The following is an 18,630-nucleotide window of genomic DNA, read 5'->3' on the forward strand; positions in this document are numbered from 1 at the left end:
GCAGCTGTGTCATTTCATCAAAAGGAGAAGGAAATACAAAGGATCAAAAATACATCTTGAAGCTTGCTCAGCTCGAGCAAAAAAAGTGCACCATAAGCAACTCACAAACTTGCCTTTTCATACTTGGAAAAAGATTGTGTGTGTGTGTGAGAAAGAGAGACCTTACCTTCCTGTAGCGCCACAGCTGGTTGCCCTTCATGCCGTGGCAGTCATACAGGGTGACGGGGCTGTTGTGGGAGATGGCATCAAAGCACACCTTCTTAGTGTGCATGGGGTCCCCCACGCGGATGTCCTCCCTCCAGCCAAACGTGAACACCTGGAGTGGGCAGAGACAACCTGGATCAGAACACCTCAGGAGTGGGGCCCCCACTTCCAGCTCGCCTCTTGGAGCCAGTGTCACTCCTGATCCCACAGGGTCCACAGGGCAGGCATTTTTTCTAGCCCAGTACTAACACCGGATTTAACTCATCAAGCCTTTGAGATGTGTTAGTAATAAGCTGGAACAAAAGCCTGCACACCTTGTGAGTCTTCAGAACTAGGGTTGAAGAGAACTGCCCTGGGAGTTCCAACATCGGTCACTGCCACGGGACGTTCACTCATAGGGAACAAAATAGTTGTTTGGAAGAGGCTCCTCTGCTGTAACATTCAAAAAGCCCCGGCTTGGACTGTAGCCAGAAAGAGCTCTTTGATTTGCACTGATGCTGTTTGTCGTCCCAGCATTGAATACAAATTGCAACCATGACAGAGATTAAACTACAACAGCCTTTTAAATTACTGTAATTAAACTGTCAAAGCACAGAGCCAGAGCAGGCAACTTAGAAAACAAAGAGAAAATATGGCCATCCATCAACATTCGGTTATGAGCTCTTCTAAAAATTATTTGGGATGACAAGGGGAAAAAAATGGGACTACATTTGAACAGAAGAGATAATGAAGGTGTGTGTGTGTGCGTCTGAGTGAGAGAGAGTGTGTGCCCCAGTGAGTGTGTGTGGGGGTTGGTTCTTCTAACCTTGTGGGGACCTAAAATGCACAAAAGTCCCCACAAGGATAGTAAAATTAGGAACATTCGCCTCCGTGGGGACATTTCCCATGTCCCTGTGAGGACGATGGCTACTTTAAGAATAGGGGTTAGGTTTAGAGTTAGAATTAGGATTAAGTTTAGGGTTACTGAAATACATTTTAGGTCCCCACGAGAACAGAAAAACATAACGTGTGTGTGTCGGTAGTACTTATGAAGGCAGAAAGAGGTCTGTACACAGTACAAAATTAAGGTTAAGTGTATGCAAAACTAGAGAAAACTAGCACGTTACAGCAAACAGATGTCTGTATTTAGTTGTGTGTACTAAGCTCCTCACCTGTCCATGGCTCCACCCAGCCTCGCCCCGCCCCTTAAGACATGTCTCCAGGCGGATGGGCGACCCAGACGAAAAGTGTTTATTCTCCATGCACATGCCACTGCCTACGTTGCGCAGCTAGAACACACAGAAGCAGACAAACCAGTTAACAGAGAAAGACAAATGTCATCATTCCATACTAGTCAGTGTATTAACCACTGACTAGAGCTCTGTCTGGATCTCTCAGCACTATCTGTCAGTTCTCCTCTTTAGTGAAAAAGTGTGATGAGTAATGAAGACGAGGCTGTGGCAGGAGCTTGGCCTTTTGACAGCTGATGTGACGAAGTGACACCGGGCTGTCACAGGCCAGACACGGTCTCTCTTTCTCTTCTAACTCTTCTCTCTCTCCTACTTACTTTCTCTCCATCTACGGTCTCGCTAGCGCTTATCTCAATCTTCTAACTTTTTCTCTTTCTAGCTTTATGTCTCTCTCTCTAAAGAAACTAGTAAATTGATGTGTACCTCTCCCCAGGCGGCAGCAGGGGGCTCCACAGGTGGGTAGTGCTTGGGCAGGTCCCAGGCCACCTCTGTCATGAACCACTTGAAGCTCTTACAGTTGAGGCTGCTCCTCAAGTCCTTCTGCACAGTCATGTCTCCTGCTGACAGGTGCCTGTACTCTGGCCTTCGCTGGTAGATATATTCAGCATACTCATCCATCCACACCTCTGCCACTCGCTTTAGGTTCTGTACAGAGACCAAGGGAGAAGAGAAAGGGTTAAAACAGTGTTGCTCCACAATGACTGTAGGAGAGGGATGGATGCATGGTGCCAGTCTTCTGGGGTCTTGTTGACTACTGGATGGCTGAACAATAATATACCGAACAAAAATAAGCGCAACAGGCAACAATTTCAACGAGTTACAGTTCATATGAGGAAATCATTCAATTCTATGGATTTCACATGACTGGACAGGGGTGCAGCCATGGGTGGGCATAGGCCAACCAATCAGAATAAGTTGTTCCCCACAAAAGGGCTTTATTACAGACAGAAATACTCCTCAGTTTCATCAGCTGTTAGGGTGGCTGGTCTCAGACGATCCAGCAGGTGAAGAAGCCAGATGTGGAGGTCCTGGGCTGGCGTGGTTACACATGGTTTGCCATTGTGAGGCTGTGTGGAAGTACTGCCAAATTCTCTAAAACAACGGAGGCTTATGGTAGAGAAATTCATATTAAATTCTCTGGCAACAGCTCTGGTGGACATTCCTGCAGTCAGCATTCCAATTGCACGCTCCTACAAAACATGAGACATCTGTTGCATTGTGTTGTGTGACAAAACTGACCATTTTAGAGAGGCCTTCTATTGTCCCCATGCTGTTTATTCAGGTTATTGGTATGCCACACCTGTCAGGTGGATGGATTACCATGGCAAAGGTGAAATGCTCACTAACACAACATTTTAGGGAATAAAGCTTTTTGTACCTAGGAAACATTTCTGGGATCTTTTATTTTATAACATGGGACCAACACTTTACATGTTCTGTTTTATACTATTGTTCAGTATAATACCACATTTATTTTAGTCAAAGACAGGTTGAGGAGGGTTTAGGGGATGTGCCTGTGGGGTAGAGTTGGGCGATATGGAAAAAAATACATATTGCGATAAATTGCCTGAATTGATGAGATAAATAGAATGATAAGTTTCTAGCATTAATGTGCACCACCGTTTAAAATGATCCTTCAAACTACTACTACTAGTTTTATGGTTGTAGCTACCAATTGTCCCATTAACAAATCACCAATATTAGCAAACTTATTTCATTTCAAACTTCACATTTCTCTAGTATAGGCCACTGAACATTATCAGAAAAATGCGTGAGATAAGTGATAGGTGTCGATCATTTTTGGTTTATTGTCCCAACTACTGTGGGGTGGTGCTGATGGCGGTGTCTAGGAGAGGCAGCTGCAGTCAAGTTTTGGGGGAGCAAAAAAAAAAGAAGCGGCGCCGCAGGCCAGCAATTAATGTCTCTGACTCTGAGTTACACCCTTTTCTCTGAGCTCACTTCAAAAAGGAACAAAAGGAAACCAGAATGATGCTAAACACAAAGCTGTGCTTAATAGGCACTTTCTATTTTAGGTACAATATTCACCCCACGATCATTCACAGATTTCATTCTTTCGGCATCATGTTATGGAAAATCAATCAATAAGAATGTACATATTATGCATGTATTTGAACTATTGCATTGGCGGCCATTTCTAACTGGAGGCCTTTTTGCTTATGTCTTTGTTGCTGCGTCTCCTTTCTGAAGAAATACATGAACAATTGACCCGACTCCTCAGTCATTAACATTCCTCACTCAGACAGAACAGGCCTTCCTCATCTGAGAGACTATTCCCCCATGGTGGGGGAACACAACACAAAAATGAACCCCCCAAAAAAACAGGCCAATAGTTTTCAATTACACATTCGACCAAGCCAATGGTGTGGGCAAGGATCAGCATACATAATGGATCGTTTCAGCTGCATTCCAAAGGTTTCAAAAGAATGTGGAAATGCACTATATATACACAAAAGTATGTGGACACCCCTTCCAATTAGTGTATTTGGCCATTTCGCCACACTCGTTGCCGACAGGTGTATAAAATCGAGCACACAGCCATGCAATCGCCATAGACAAACACTGGAAGTAGAATCGCATTACTGAAGAGCTCAGTGACTTTCAATGTTATAGGACGCCACCTTTCCAACAAGTCAGTTGGTCAAATTTATTCCCTGCTAGAGCTGCCCCGGTCAACTGTAAGTGCTGTTATTGTGAAGTGGAAACGTCAAGGAGCAACAATGGCTCAGACGCAAAGTGGTGGGCCACACAATTGCACAGAATGGGACCGCCGAGTGCTGAAGTGCGTAAAAATCATGTGTGTCTTCGGTTGCAACACTCACTACCGAGATCCAAACTGCCTCTGCAAGCAACGTCAGTACAAGAACTGTTCGTTCGGAGCTTCATGAAATGGGTTTCATGGCCGAGCAGCTGCACCACAAGCCTAAGATCACCATGTGCAATGCCAAGCGTCGGCTGGAGTGGTGTATAGCTCGCTGCCATTGGACTCTGGAGCAGTAGAAATGCATTCTCTGGAGTGATGAGTCACGCATCAACATCTGGCAATCCAATGGAAGAATCTGGGTTTGGCGGATGCCAGGAGAACGCTACCTGCCCGAATGCATAGTGCCAACTGTAAAGTTTGGTGGATGCAATAATGGTCTGGGGCTGTTTTTCATGGTTCGGGCTAGGCCCCTTAGTTCCAGTAAAGGGAAATCATATCGCTACAGCATACAATGACATTCTGGATGATTCTGTGCTTCCAACTTTGTGGCAACAGTTTGGGGGAGGCCCTTTCCCGTTTCAGCATGACAATTCCCTCGTGCACAAAATGAGGTCCATACAGAAATGATATTTCGAGATTGGTGTGGAAAAACTTGACTGGCCTGCACAGAGCCCTGACCTCAAACCCATTGGATCGCCGACTGCGAGCCAGATCTAATCGCCCAACATCCGTGTCCAACTTCACTAATGCTATTGTGGCTGGATGGAAGCCAGTCTCAGCAGCAATGGTCCAACGTCTAGTGAAAAGCCTTCCCAGAAGAGTAATAGGAGCAAAAGGGACCAACTCCATATTAATGCCTATGATTTTTTTTTATGAGACGTTCGACGAGCAGGTGTCCACATACACTACGTGACCACAAGAAAAACAAAAGCATATAACTTATTTTCAAATCTAAAGATTTTGTACCTGCAAACCTGTTTAAAACCTCTTTGGGCTAGGGGGCAGTATTTTGACGAACGGATGAAAAGCGTGCCCAAAGTAAACTGCCTGTTACTCAGGCACAGAAGCTAGGATATGCATATAATTGGTAGATTTGGATAGAAAACACTAAAGTTTCTAAAACTGTTAAAATAATGTCTGCAAGTATAACAGAACTGATATGGCAGGCAAACCCAGAGGACAAACCATAAAAAAAACTAAATTCAGCCTACCACTGTTTCCAATGGCTGTCATGTTTATTATGAGTCGAAATCCTCCCAGATTGCAGTTCCTAGGGCTTCCACTAGATGTAAACAGTCTTTAGAATGCATTTCAGGCTTGTTTTTAGAAAAATGAACTAGAATTTGTAGTTTTTCTAAGTGGCTCCCATTTTGGCTGAAGTGTTTTCATGCGCGTGGATGAGAGCGCATTCTTTGTTGTTTATCTCCGGTAAAGACAATAACGATTCTCAGTCTTAAATGTTATTGTTTATTTACGTATTAGGGTACCTGAGGTTTGATTATAAACATTGTTTGACTTGTTTGGAGAAGTTTATTGGTAACATTTGAGATTAATTTTGTAAACATTTTGAATGAGTGAAACCGGAGTTTTTGGAGATATAAAGAAGGACTTTATCGAACAAAAGGACCATTTGTGATGTAGCCGGGACCTTTTGGAGTGTCAACATAGGATCTTCAAAGGTAAGGCATTTATTATATTGCTATTTCTGACTTTCGTGGTGCACCTGCCTGGTTGAAAAATGTTTTTCATGCTTTTGTATGCGGGGCGCTGTCCTCAGATAACCGCATGGTGTGCTTTCGCCGTAAAGCCTTTTTGAAATCTGACACAGTGGCTGGATTAACAAGAAGTTAAGCTTTATTTTGAAGTATGACACTTGTATTTTCATGAATGTTAAATATTTCTGTCATTTGAATTTCGCGCACTGCAATTTCACCGGATGTTGTCAAGGTGGGTCGCTAGCGGAACGCCTGCTCCAGAAAGGTTAAAGTGTCTTTACAGCGTATTCCTCATCAAGGTCAGTTATCTAGCTTTGTGTAATTTGGGGACAAAACCAATAGGGGGCCGTATCACAAGGACAAAGAAACCTTGGAAGAAAAGCAGGGGGGGGGGAAAAAAACAAAGGCATTTGTTAAGTCTCTTTTTTCTGAAAGCTTACGTTGTTAAAACACAGCGCCAGGCGAGGCAGGTGCATGAGGTTAACAATTCACCACCAGAAAGAAAAGAGGAGTTTCTCACTCGTTCATTCCCACTTGCGGGCCTGACTGTGGAACACAATCAACATTCACTTCAAACACTCCACAGCATTTCTGATGGGTGTGACGAGAGTGGGTGGGTTTGTGGCTGCAATATAAAGGTGTCCAACTATTGCAGAGAAACTCAGCAGAGATGAATGCGCTCTTCACTAGACGCTTTAGACAACAAATTCTGCAACATATGTTCCACATTCTGTGGCATTTTTATCTTTGTAGATTCCTTATGAAGAGGAGAAGTGAGAGGAAAAGGTGGGTCTAGGAACCAATCCAACACTCACTCTGGCCAGGCTGACCCCGCCGGGGACCTTGTAGGGAACATACTTCCTGTAGATGTGACCCACCCTGGAGCATGGGATGTCCTCCATACGCCCACCACACATCCACACCTGAGGGGGAAGAGAAAGAGAGAGCAAGAGAGTGAGGAGAGGGTAGAAAGAGAGAGAGGCTTAACACAGACAGCTGTGTGGGGATCATGGCATCACTGCTGTGTTAGTTTGTGTGTCTCCTGTGTCTGCCCTTGGTGTGTAGCTGTGAACAGTGTGAGGACATGAGAGGCTGACAGGTACTAGGCAAGCAGGGAGGGAGAAAAGAGAGAGTGGCTCCAGAGGGAGGGTTTGGAGGGAAGATAGATAAAGGTAGCAGGGAGGGAGGGAGGCAGGAGGTACGATTAGCTATACAGTGAAATCACCACCATACTGACAAGAGAGTGAGACTATTACAAATGCCTCCTGTGGTTCTTTGGACCAACACATCAATTATGACATATTTAGAGCAGTCCTGGCTAAGACTGAAGTAAAACCTGACAAGTCTGAAAATGTGTAGAAATATGTACAGTAGAACTATAAGACTGCATGATGCCGAACTCAGGACTGAAATGTCACAGTTTCAGCAGGTAGTCACCTGGAATGCAATTAAATTAACAGGTGTGCCTTCTTAATGCATTTGAGAAAATCAGTTGTGTTGTGACATGGAAGGGCGGGGGGTGGGGGGGGGGGGGGGGGGTACAGAAGATGGCCCTTTTTGGCCGGATGGCAGAGTGAAGGAAAAGTAGCCAACAATTGCTCAGCATGTGGTAACTCATTCAACGTCGTTGGAAAAGCATTCCAGGTGAAGCTGGTTGAGAGTATGCCAAGAGCATGCAAAGCTGTCAAGGCAAAGGGTGGCTATTTGAAGAATAGCAAATATATTTTGATTTGTTCCACACTTTTTTGGTTACTACATGATCCATATGGTGTTATTTCATAGTTTTGATGTCTTCACTATTATTCTACAATGTAGAAAATTGTAAAAATAAAGAAAAACCCTTGAATGAGTAGGTATTCTAAAACTTTTAACCAGTAGTGTACGACTGGGAAAAATCCACTTGAACGCCCCTCCAACTAGTAATTACTCAGATTTGTCCTATATGTTGACCTCTAACGTCACCTACTAAGGACATGGCCTTGATAATAGCATTTTCAGCAGTTAAATGTAACAAAACATTATTTATAGAAAGCAATCTATTAAAATGTTTTTTTTTTTTTTAACACTCATTTGTTAAGCATGATTACTGTACTTTTAGTTTCTCAACAAGTTCAAAGCATGTGAACACATCCAACTGGTATTTACAACTGGTAATTACCACCTTCCCACTTGGGTATGTACGCAGCACAAGATCCATTGATAGATGGGCCTTATGAATGTTTAATAGCGGCTGGGGCTGGCAAGCCTTGGCGTTCTCGGAGGCCAACCGAGCATGAAATATACTTCAACAACTTGTGTTGCCAGGCTGTAGAGGCATGGAAGGAGGCACGCACACACACACACAATGTACAAAGCTGTCATCAAGGCAACGTATGGCTACTTTGAAGAATCTCAAATATAAAATAGATTTTGATTTGTTTAACACTTTCCTTTGGTTACTACATGATTCCATATGTGTTATTTCATAGTGTTGACGTCTTCACTATTATTCTGCAATGTAGAAAAACCCTTGAATGAGTAGGTGTGTTTTTTATTAAAAAATAAATAAATGTGTACACAAAAACTATAAGGGGGTTTGAAAATGATGCAGACAATTACATTGATAGAAGCCACAATCTGCAATATTAAAGCTGATCTACCCCCTAAAAAAACAACCAAATAAATAGAAATAAACCGTGAAGTGAGCGTTACCGGTACTGGAGCGAAATTAGAGCGGGCGAGAAGGCCTACGCTCCAGACTTTTGGAAACTCAATCCGCACTCTCCTCTCACATAGTCTGTCTAACTGTTTTTGTGCTTGCCAGTTAAGCTAGCAGTTCTAAGATGTTAGCAGCCAATGGCTAGCAGTTTCTTCCTGCCGATAAAAACAGATGATTGCCATAATGTTCTTGAGTCATTACTGAATAATTTCATGTAACAAATCAAACATTAACCCTTGTTAACAATGCATGGTAACCTCGCCAACATTTCATTTAAGACACTGCGTCTATTTGAATCGGGCACTTATTTGCTGAAATGTGTGCCACTGCCCAGCTATTAAAAAGGGACACGAGGCTATTTGAGACTGCGTTTAATTTAAGTTTTAGGGTATATGTGTTCGTATAGTAAGCAAGGTTTGAAGTGACTTTGTTTTAGTCAAATGTTACATCTGTTTGGGCTTCTTGAGGTCAATTTGCAGTCTACAAATTATTTGTAATTATGTTTCGGCCCTCTGACCATCGGCTGAATCTAGTTGATGATCCCTGCATTCGGGGAATACAACATATCTGACCCTACAACAGAAGTTAGGGGTAACTTCATCCAACTCCTATCAGTTCAGCATCCAAGGCAGGGTCACTTTGCCTGACCTTTGAACCCTGTGCCCTCCCTGACCACCACACTCCACTTGGCATGTTATGTCTTCTCTAAAAACATATATATTTAATGAGAAAGTTCTTGCAGAGTGCATTCTGTGGATTAGTGTGCAGCGCTGCTAATCCCTCCCCCTCTTGACGACCTCTAAAACCACTGCGGTACGGAGCAGGGTGGGCAGTCTACAATAGAGAACCTATAACACACTACAGCCAATGACAGTTACCAAAGCAGCACTCCATAACCTTTTTCTCTCTCCCTACAGCGGGGCCTAACATATGCATTTGTCAACTGAGGGGTGGGTTTATTTAGAGTTGATTAATGTTTGTGGTTACATTTACATTTAGATAATACTTTAGCAGATACTCTAATGCATTCGCCTTAAGATAGCTAGGTGAGACAACATATCATAATCGTAGCAAGTACATTTTCCCCCAACAAAGTGTTTATCAGCAAAATCAGTGCAAGTCGGCCAGGACAAGTGCATGTCTTTTCATTGGCTATATTACCAAAGTATCATCTGACAGCAACAAAAGGAATATTATTTTGTCTCTGCCATGGTATTATTATCCTTTTATATCAGTTTCTCTCTGCATTCCAACAGTGGAGTCACAGCATTACATCGGTAAAAGGCTACAGAAAGATCTGAGTGAATTCTGGGCCGCTTTTTAACATTTTGGTCTCCGTCCTATTCCCAGACCAGGCTTGAGATCTGTCAAGAGACTAGAAGGCGAATCAACCTTTCATTTGACGAGAGGAAGGATGAGAGGATGGGTTGAGCTGCACCCTCTCCAAACTTTACCCAGGGTTTCATGTTTTAATGCAGTATTTTGGCCAAGCAGAGGAGTGCCACTGACTTTCGGCAGACTTTACTTAGACTGGCAGTACCACTGAGCTGAATATAAGTGAGTCTACAAGAGCCTTGCTTTAAAACCACAATTAAATTATTTTGATGAGCTTTCCAAAACACTTTAGCTCCAAAGGGGAAGAGGAGGGCTGGGGATTGAAGACAATGGAGAGACTAGTGCTTTACATGTGTACGAGTCCACATAATAAATGGCTATCTTATGGAATAATTCATAGTGAGGCAGAACTCTAAAGCATAATCTAATATGGTTTCTGAGTATAATGGATGTAGGAGCTCTCGGCAAAGCAGAGCAGATTTGGACCATGAGGTGAAATCTAAAACCAACTTCCACCATTGCCTTAGAGCTCGTTAGTTAATGGGCTTCTGATAAAACTAGGCAGCGGGGGCTGGTCCTGGAGAACTACGGGATGTGCAAGCATTTGTTCCAGCCCAGCACTGACCTACCTGACTCAACCTGGCATCTTACCCATTCGCCATTTAGCAGACACTCTTATCCAGAGCAACTTACAGTAGTGAGTGCATACATTTTTGTACTTGTCCCCAGTGAGACTCAAACCTACAACCCTGGACTTGCAAGGGCATGCTTTACCAACTGAGCCACACAGGACCAACTTATTATGTGTTATTAAGTGTTACAGTTGTACTAGGGTTGGAACAAAAGCCTGCACACCCTGTGCATCTCCAGGACAAAATATACAAGAACACAGCTGTAAGTCAATAAGGCAATCTTTCCAAAAACAACAAAACCGTCTTAATGTCCAGTGTCATTGTGGCGTTTTACCTTGAAAGAGATCTCATACTGCTCTCCTCCCCAGATCTCCAGTCCTGTGTCATATCCTCCCAACTCCCAGAACCACTTTCTGTCCACGGCGAAGAGTCCACCAGCCATCACAGGAGACCTCAAGGACAAGAGGGGGGGGGGGGGTATACAATGCCAATACCGGTCACACTCATACCCCAACATGATTACACTGTCCTTTAAATCAAATCACTGGTTTCAGACCAGCCAAAAGGACAGGAAGATATACAAATCAAAAGTGTGTAAATCAGTGAGGAAAGGTGGCGGCAATGGCGGTTTACAGTCGTCTTTATAGACGGTGCCAGACGAAGGCTTTATAACGCAACTAGACTCAATTTGAGAGTTATGTGCACCAGGCTTAGCTCTTCCCGGGGGTTCTCTGAACAACACAGAAACAATTAAACCATCAACCACGGCTGAATCTGACTGGCATAATATGTGTCATACTCAATGCATAACGGGAAACAATGACACTCCAGCTCCACTGTAGGATCGCTTTCCTCAAGTGGCTTTGAATGAAAATCAGGGCCTGAGTCTTGCTGTGAACCCCAAGGATGTACACAGAGTGTACAACACAGCCTGACCAGGTGAATCCTGGTGAAAGCTAGTCTTATTGATGTCACAATCCACTTCAAATCAGTGTAGATGAAGGGGAGGAGACAGGTTAAAGAAGGATTTTTAAGCCTCGAGACAATTGTGACCCATTTCAGGAAACTAGGCGTATGTCGAAGGTCACTACTTCACACGATCGCCACTTGAACGTAATGTAATTCATGTGCCTTAATAACAAACTTGTATGCCATCTGTAAATCCGAATAAAATTATAAAAATTACGAGCCTAGTTGGTTTAGCCACAGAAAAAAAACAGCAACCTTTCTGCTACCAATGATTGGCTGAGATAATTGGCTGACATGCCGAGAGATGAGTTCGGATTGGTCTGCCATATATTAGCATGCTTCTGTTTATTTGAGCTGGTTAGTACGTGTAGGTAATCCTGTCTAACGGGGCTTTTTCAAAAATATGTTGTTTAGTAGAACTGCATAAGTGTTGGTCTCCACCTTCTGGAGGACCGAGTTTTGAAATCAGTGGAATGAGAGTATGATAGGTAAGGAGAAAACACCGGTCTCCGGATTACATTCTTCAAACTGGGCAACCATGGCATCCGTGACAGAGAGAAGCGTCCAACCATGATGTATACGGACGGGTAAGATATTCTAGCTAGCTACATTTTCAGATATTACACATTTATAATTTTGACAAAGTCATTTTCATTTCAAGTTAAAGTGTACTGTTAGCTAGCGAGCTAGTGTATGAGCTTATTATTCGTTTCTCAGACATTTGCTTGGCTAGTTATAGTCTAATGTTTGCTAGCTAACATTGAACCTGGTTGATTAACTACCTGCCGATTCATGCAGGGTAGTAACGTCATGAGTTGGGATTATGGTTCATTGTTTAGCTAGTGGGCTACATGTCTTAACAAAAGACTCCACTATGCAAGTAACCATTTTGTGTGCATTTGTAAATACAGTCTGGCCATCTACTCCGATTTCAAAGCACTCTCGTTTGAGTGTGCCAGAGCGCAGAATAACTGAAGAATTTACGAATGCTCAATACCCGTTGAATATGGCCGGTGTCAGTAAACGTCGGCAAAAAAGTATAATTAAATGGTTGCCAGTGGCACAGTTACAGCCACCAACGCTCCGGATAACATGAAAACTGCCTAACCAGCTGGGGAGTTCGCTCATTTGTGTCTGGAAGCTAGCTTGGCAAGCTAGCAAGCTAGTCAATGTTAGCTTGGGTGCTTGATTGCCGCTGTGAGGTCAGAACGTTCGGATCAACCCTTAAAGAGATGGGTTGGGCTAAAGCTTAAGAGGGTGTGAACGATGCTGAATGGATGTAGACAAAGTGCTCTCCAGTTGGTATCAAAACAATAAAAAGGCAAATTCTTAAAAGTGAGGTTAAAAGTTTATTAACTTTCAAAGCAGAATTACTTTCCCATTGTTCCTTAAATGCTGTGCATGATATGCCATTTTGTAGCTCTGTCTGCTTTCATCCAACGTAAAAAAACACAATTTCAAATTTTGATACATAAGACTGAATCGAGGCGGTTGGTTACAATTGACATGGATTATGTATGTGTGCCATTCAGAGGGTGAATGGGAAAGAAAAGGTTTAAGTGCCTTTGAACGGGGTATGGTAGTAGGTGCCAGGCGCAATGGTTTGAGTGTGTCAAGAACTGCAATGTTGCTGAGTTTTTCACACTCAACAGTTTCCCCATGTGTGTCAAGAATTGTCCACCACCCAATGGACATCCAGTTAACGGCAGGCCAGTGGTCGAAAATGGGTAATTGATGAGAGGACAAAGGAGGCTGACACGAATTGTGTAGAGCAACAGACAGGCTACTGTCCATGCCCCGACAGATAGAGGCTGTTCTGAGTGCAAAAGGGGGTGCTGCTCAGTATTAGGAAGGTGTTCTTAATGTTTTGTACACTCAGTGTACATAGTCAAGTCAAAATGTGTGTGTGTGTGTGTCAGAGATACACATTTGGCTAAGTATTAATTATGTGGGGTGGAAAAGGGTAGTCATTTGCACCTCCGTGATTTGATGAGCCGTCACTCTCTGGACATTCAAACTCTTCTGACGGGTTCTAATAAGTCAGAGTTGCAGACAGGTAATGATGAATGTAGTGTTTATCGACGGCCCGTAAAGGCAGACAGGATTTGAGGGGACACACTGGAGAGGTGTCCCTGAATGGAAGGGCTGTCAGAGGGAGACAATTAAACAGGCAACAAGGTGTCCAAATGAGACACACTACTGTCTCCATCTCACATTACAGGCACTCCCAACAGAACAGGCCCTGGCAACACACACACTTCCCGCATGAACGCCATGGGCTGTCATGGATACCAGTGGTCCCCTCCATCTCTAAATTGGAGGCAGAGATGAACCATCACTGGATTGATATTGGAGGGGGGGAGAAAAGTTTGACATTTCACTGACTCATGAGAGAGAGCCGGACAGGGAGGAAGACAGGCAGGCACACATCTGGGTCCTCCGTTAGGATGACAGGCAGAAAGTGGGAGGCTGGAAGCTCAGAGCATTCCGGGGCTTCCCAAGCATTAGGAAAAATCCTGAAGTAGCTAGAACGGTAACAGCCAAGTTCAGTTTTTTTTTATCATCCAAGGGCAAATGGTTCTGTTTTGGAGCATTCAAAAAGGTAGAAGTCTTTGGCAGTCAACAACCGTGAACCTGCAGGCTGCACCGCACAGATAAGGAAGGAAGGTAACCGTGGAGACAGGGATGTTTTATGTAAAGCACTTATCAAAATAGGTCTTCTCGTCCGACGTTACTCCCTCACTGGTGCCATGTCATTCCTATTCCACCCCTCCCTCCATCCCTCAGATTTTCATCATGCTATCCTGTATCACTGTAAGAATTAGAATCCCATTTAAATCACAATTTAGTTGATATTCCCAATTTCTGTCTATTGACCTCCAAGGGAGCGCTCACAGAAGCGTGGAGCCCAGGGAAGCCTAGCCTCATCTTGCAATGAAAGAGGGGAGCATATTGTCTAACAGGCCAGTAGCCATGGAGTCCTTCACACTAGCAAGGACTTGACTTTTATCCCCCCCATGTGCTGATTTGCTAGGCCCTGATGTGTTGTCTGGTCCAGTAATACTCACTCGAAGGGTTCGCTAGAGTCCTCTTTTGACAGCTCAGAGGGGATGGGGATGCGTTTGTAGTACATCTCCCAGTCAAATGCTCCTCGCATGGCGTCACCGGCCTGTGTCTCATAACCAAAGTTGTCATGGTCGATCACGTCGATCATCGGACAGACAATGGACTTCCTGTTTGTGGCGATACGGTCTGAGAGAGCGAGAGAGAAAGAGGTACACGGCCAAAGTCAAACAAACATCAGGGTTACCGTGAAATGTCCCCCCTTTGGACAAGGTAATGGGCACATTGTACAGATCAGTAATTTTATTCTAGTATATTCATCTACCACAGAATCACCAGAAAGCAACTCCATAGCAAAGCTCAGTGTGTTCTAACAGAATGACTCACCCAGCAGTGGGGGCAGCCAGTTGACGTTGGCTTCACAGTGCGAGTCGAGGAAAGTGATGACCTCTCCCTTGGCGGCTGCCGCCCCCAGCAGACGTGTCCTGATGAGCCCCTCTCTCTTCTTGGTGCGCAAGATCCTCACCTTGGGCATCCGCACCATGTACTCCTCCAGAGACGCCTTAAGGTGCTCTACAGGGAGAGAGACGAGTTACAACACACAGAGAACATGCATGCAGACACACATATTCACACTGCATCGCTTTAGTAAGGACTCCAGGAGCCCTGGAGGACACATCCATCCACGCAAAAGGACAAACACACATATGAAAACAGATTTTTTTCAGGTGCTTTGTGGACAAGGAGAGATTAACATGCACCTGGAGAGTGGTTAATGAGGAACGGTGTGCATAAAGACATGGCCAAAGAAGACCTTCGACTGCTGCAGCGAGTGCTTACAAAAGCATGCTTCCCCACATGAATATAAAGAAAAAGTCTATAGGCATAACAGACATGGACAGCTGCTTCAACAAACATGTCAAAGGGCTCTGACGCTGATTTTTTTTTTACAAGGAGCACATGTGCTCCTAAGTCGAAAAATGTAGGAGCATATACAGAAATGTAGGAGTACAATGAAAAATATTCTAGGTATCAATCCATTACAGTCTAAGCCAGGGGAGGGGGTTCTACAACGGCTCATTTTGCTATTTGATTATTGAATTTTAATAACCCTTGAAGTATCAAAATAAAATAAATATTTTTTTTTATGAAACATTTATTTTGGCTTTACTGCTATTAGGCCATAGAAATGTATTAAATAACAGATTCACAAAATGGACCAACAGATAGTCTCCTGAAAGAATCTAAAGGAAGTTTGTTCTTAAGTGTGTCCTATATCTGAGTGATAAAAAATATCAGGAAATAGATATGTAGATATCTATAGATCTATCTATATAGATATATCTACATCTATATCCATATCCACATACACAGTGGCAAGAAAAAGTAAAGGTGAACCCTTTGGAATTACCTGGATTTCTGCATAAATTGGTCATCAAATTTTATCTGATATGTTTCTTGTCTATATTGAATACATCATTTAAAGATTCACAGTGTAGGTTGGAAAAAGTATGTGAACCCCTAGTCTAATGATAGTCTAATGACAAAAGCTAATTGGAGTCAGGAGTCAGCTAACCTGGAGTCTAATCATCAATGAGACGAGATTGGAGATGTTGGTTAGAGCTGCACTCACAAAATTTGAGTTTGCTATTCACAAGAACCATTGCTTGATGTGAACCATGCCTCGAACAAAAGATCTCAGAAGACCTAAGATTGTGAATTGTATATTTGCATAAAGCTGGAAAGGGTTACAAAAGGATCTCTAAAAGCCTTGATGTTCATCAGTCCACGGTAAGATAAATTGTCTATAAATGGAGAAAGTTCAGCTACTCTCCCTAGGAGTGGCCATCCTGCAAAGACGACTGCAAGAACACAGCACAGAATGCTCAATGAGGTTAAGAAGAATCCTAGAGTGTCAGCTAAAGCCTTACAGAAATCTCTGGAACATGCTAACATCTCCGTTGACGAGTCTACAAATCAAATCAAATTTTATTTGTCACATACACATGGTTAGCAAATGTTAATGCGAGTGTAGCGAAATGCTTGTGCTTCTGGTTCCGAAAATGCAGTAATAACCAACAAGTAATCTAGCTAACAATTCCAAAACTACTACCTTATAGACACAAGTGTAAGGGGATAAAGAATCTGTACATAAAGATATAGGAATGAGTGATGGTACAGAGCAGCATAGGCAAGATACAGTAGATGGTATTGAGTGCAGTATATACATATGAGATGAGTATGTAAACAAAGTGGCATAGTTAGTGGCTAGTGATACATATATTACATAAAGATGCAGTAGATGATATAGAGTACAGTATATACATATAGATATGAGATGAATAATGTAGGGTATGTAAACATTATATTAGGTAGCATTGTTTAAAGTGGCTAGTGATATATTTTACATCATTTCCCATCAACACTAAACAAGAATGGTGTTCATGGGAGGACACCACGGAAGAAGCCACTGCTGTCCAAAAAAAAACATTGCTGCACTTCTGAAGTTTGCAAAAGTGCACCTGGATATTCCAGAGTGACTGGCAAAATATTTTGTGGACAGATTAAACTACAGTTGAGTTGTTTGGAAGGAACACACTGTGTGGAGAAAAAAAAGGCACAGCACACCAACATCAAAACCTCATCCCAACTGTAAAGTATGGTGGAGGTAGCATCATGGTTTGGGGCCGCTTTGCTGCCTCAGGGGCCTGGACAGCTTGCCATCGACAGAAAAATGAATTCCCAAGTTTATCAATACATTTTGCAAAATAATGTTAGGCTATCTGCCTGCAAATTGAAGCGCAACAGGACAACGACCCAAAACACAGAAGAAGCCATTCTGTTGTTGATTTACAACAGAAGAAAATATACAGTGCCTTGCGAAAGTATCCGGCCCCCTTGAACTTTGCGACCTTTTGGCACATTTCAGGCTTCAAACATAAAGATATAAAACTGTATTTTTTTGTGAAGAATCAACAACAAGTGGGACACAATCATGAAGTGGAACGACATTTATTGGATATTTCAAACTTTTTTAACAAATCAAAAACTGAAAAATTGGGCGTGCAAAATTATTCAGCCCCCTTAAGTTAATACTTTGTAGCGCCACCATTTGCTGCGATTACAGCTGTAAGTCGCTTGGGGTATGTCTATGAGTTTTGCACATCGAGAGACTGAAATTTTTTCCCATTCCTCCTTGCAAAACAGCTCGAGCTCAGTGAGGTTGGATGGAGAGCATTTGTGAACAGCAGTTTTCAGTTCTTTCCACAGATTCTCGATTGGATTCAGGTCTGGACTTTGACTTGGCCATTCTAACACCTGGATATGTTTATTTTTGAACCATTCCATTGTAGATTTTGCTTTATGTTTTGGATCATTGTCTTGTTGGAAGACAAATCTCCGTCCCAGTCTCAGGTCTTTTGCAGACTCCATCAGGTTTTCTTCCAGAATGGTCCTGTATTTGGCTCCATCCATCTTCCCATCAATTTTAACCATCTTCCCTGTCCCTGCTGAAGAAAAGCAGGCCCAAACCATGATGCTGCCACCACCATGTTTGACAGTGGGGATGGTGTGTTCAGCTGTGTTGCTTTTACGCCACGTTTTGCATTGTTGCCAAAAAGTTCAATTTTGGTTTCATCTGACCAGAGCACCTTCTTCCACATGTTTGGTGTGTCTCCCAGGTGGCTTGTGGCAAACTTTAAACAACACTTTTTATGGATATCTTTAAGAAATGGCTTTCTTCTTGCCACTCTTCCATAAAGGCCAGATTTGTGCAATATACGACTGATTGTTGTCCTATGGACAGAGTCTCCCACCTCAGCTGTAGATCTCTGCAGTTCATCCAGAGTGATCATGGGCCTCTTGGCTGCATCTCTGATCAGTCTTCTCCTTGTTTGAGCTGAAAGTTTAGAGGGACGGCCAGGTCTTGGTAGATTTGCAGTGGTCTGATACTCTTTCCATTTCAATATTATCGCTTGCACAGTGCTCCTTGGGATGTTTAAAGCTTGGGAAATATTTTTGTATCCAAATCCGGCTTTAAACTTCTTCACAACAGTATCTCGGA

The 18,630-nt window shown here is 43.1% G+C and overlaps 1 protein-coding gene across 1 annotated transcript in view; it reads right to left on the reverse strand.

Moving 5' to 3' along the window:
• The window catches only part of LOC110537509 (polypeptide N-acetylgalactosaminyltransferase 10), a 136,766-nt gene that overhangs the window by 3,445 nt on the left and 114,691 nt on the right, over nucleotides 1–18,630 (reverse strand). Inside the window, exons 5-11 of the mRNA XM_021623602.2 lie at nucleotides 14,955–15,140; nucleotides 14,573–14,756; nucleotides 10,870–10,987; nucleotides 6,686–6,793; nucleotides 1,857–2,078; nucleotides 1,356–1,472; nucleotides 167–316 (exon numbers count right to left, since the gene is read on the reverse strand). Coding sequence (XP_021479277.2) covers nucleotides 167–316; nucleotides 1,356–1,472; nucleotides 1,857–2,078; nucleotides 6,686–6,793; nucleotides 10,870–10,987; nucleotides 14,573–14,756; nucleotides 14,955–15,140 — 1,085 coding nt within the window. The remainder of the gene's footprint in view (nucleotides 1–166; nucleotides 317–1,355; nucleotides 1,473–1,856; nucleotides 2,079–6,685; nucleotides 6,794–10,869; nucleotides 10,988–14,572; nucleotides 14,757–14,954; nucleotides 15,141–18,630) is intronic.

Source organism: Oncorhynchus mykiss, chromosome 12 (assembly GCF_013265735.2).
Source record: "Oncorhynchus mykiss isolate Arlee chromosome 12, USDA_OmykA_1.1, whole genome shotgun sequence".
In the NCBI taxonomy this organism is placed as follows: domain Eukaryota; kingdom Metazoa; phylum Chordata; class Actinopteri; order Salmoniformes; family Salmonidae; genus Oncorhynchus; species Oncorhynchus mykiss.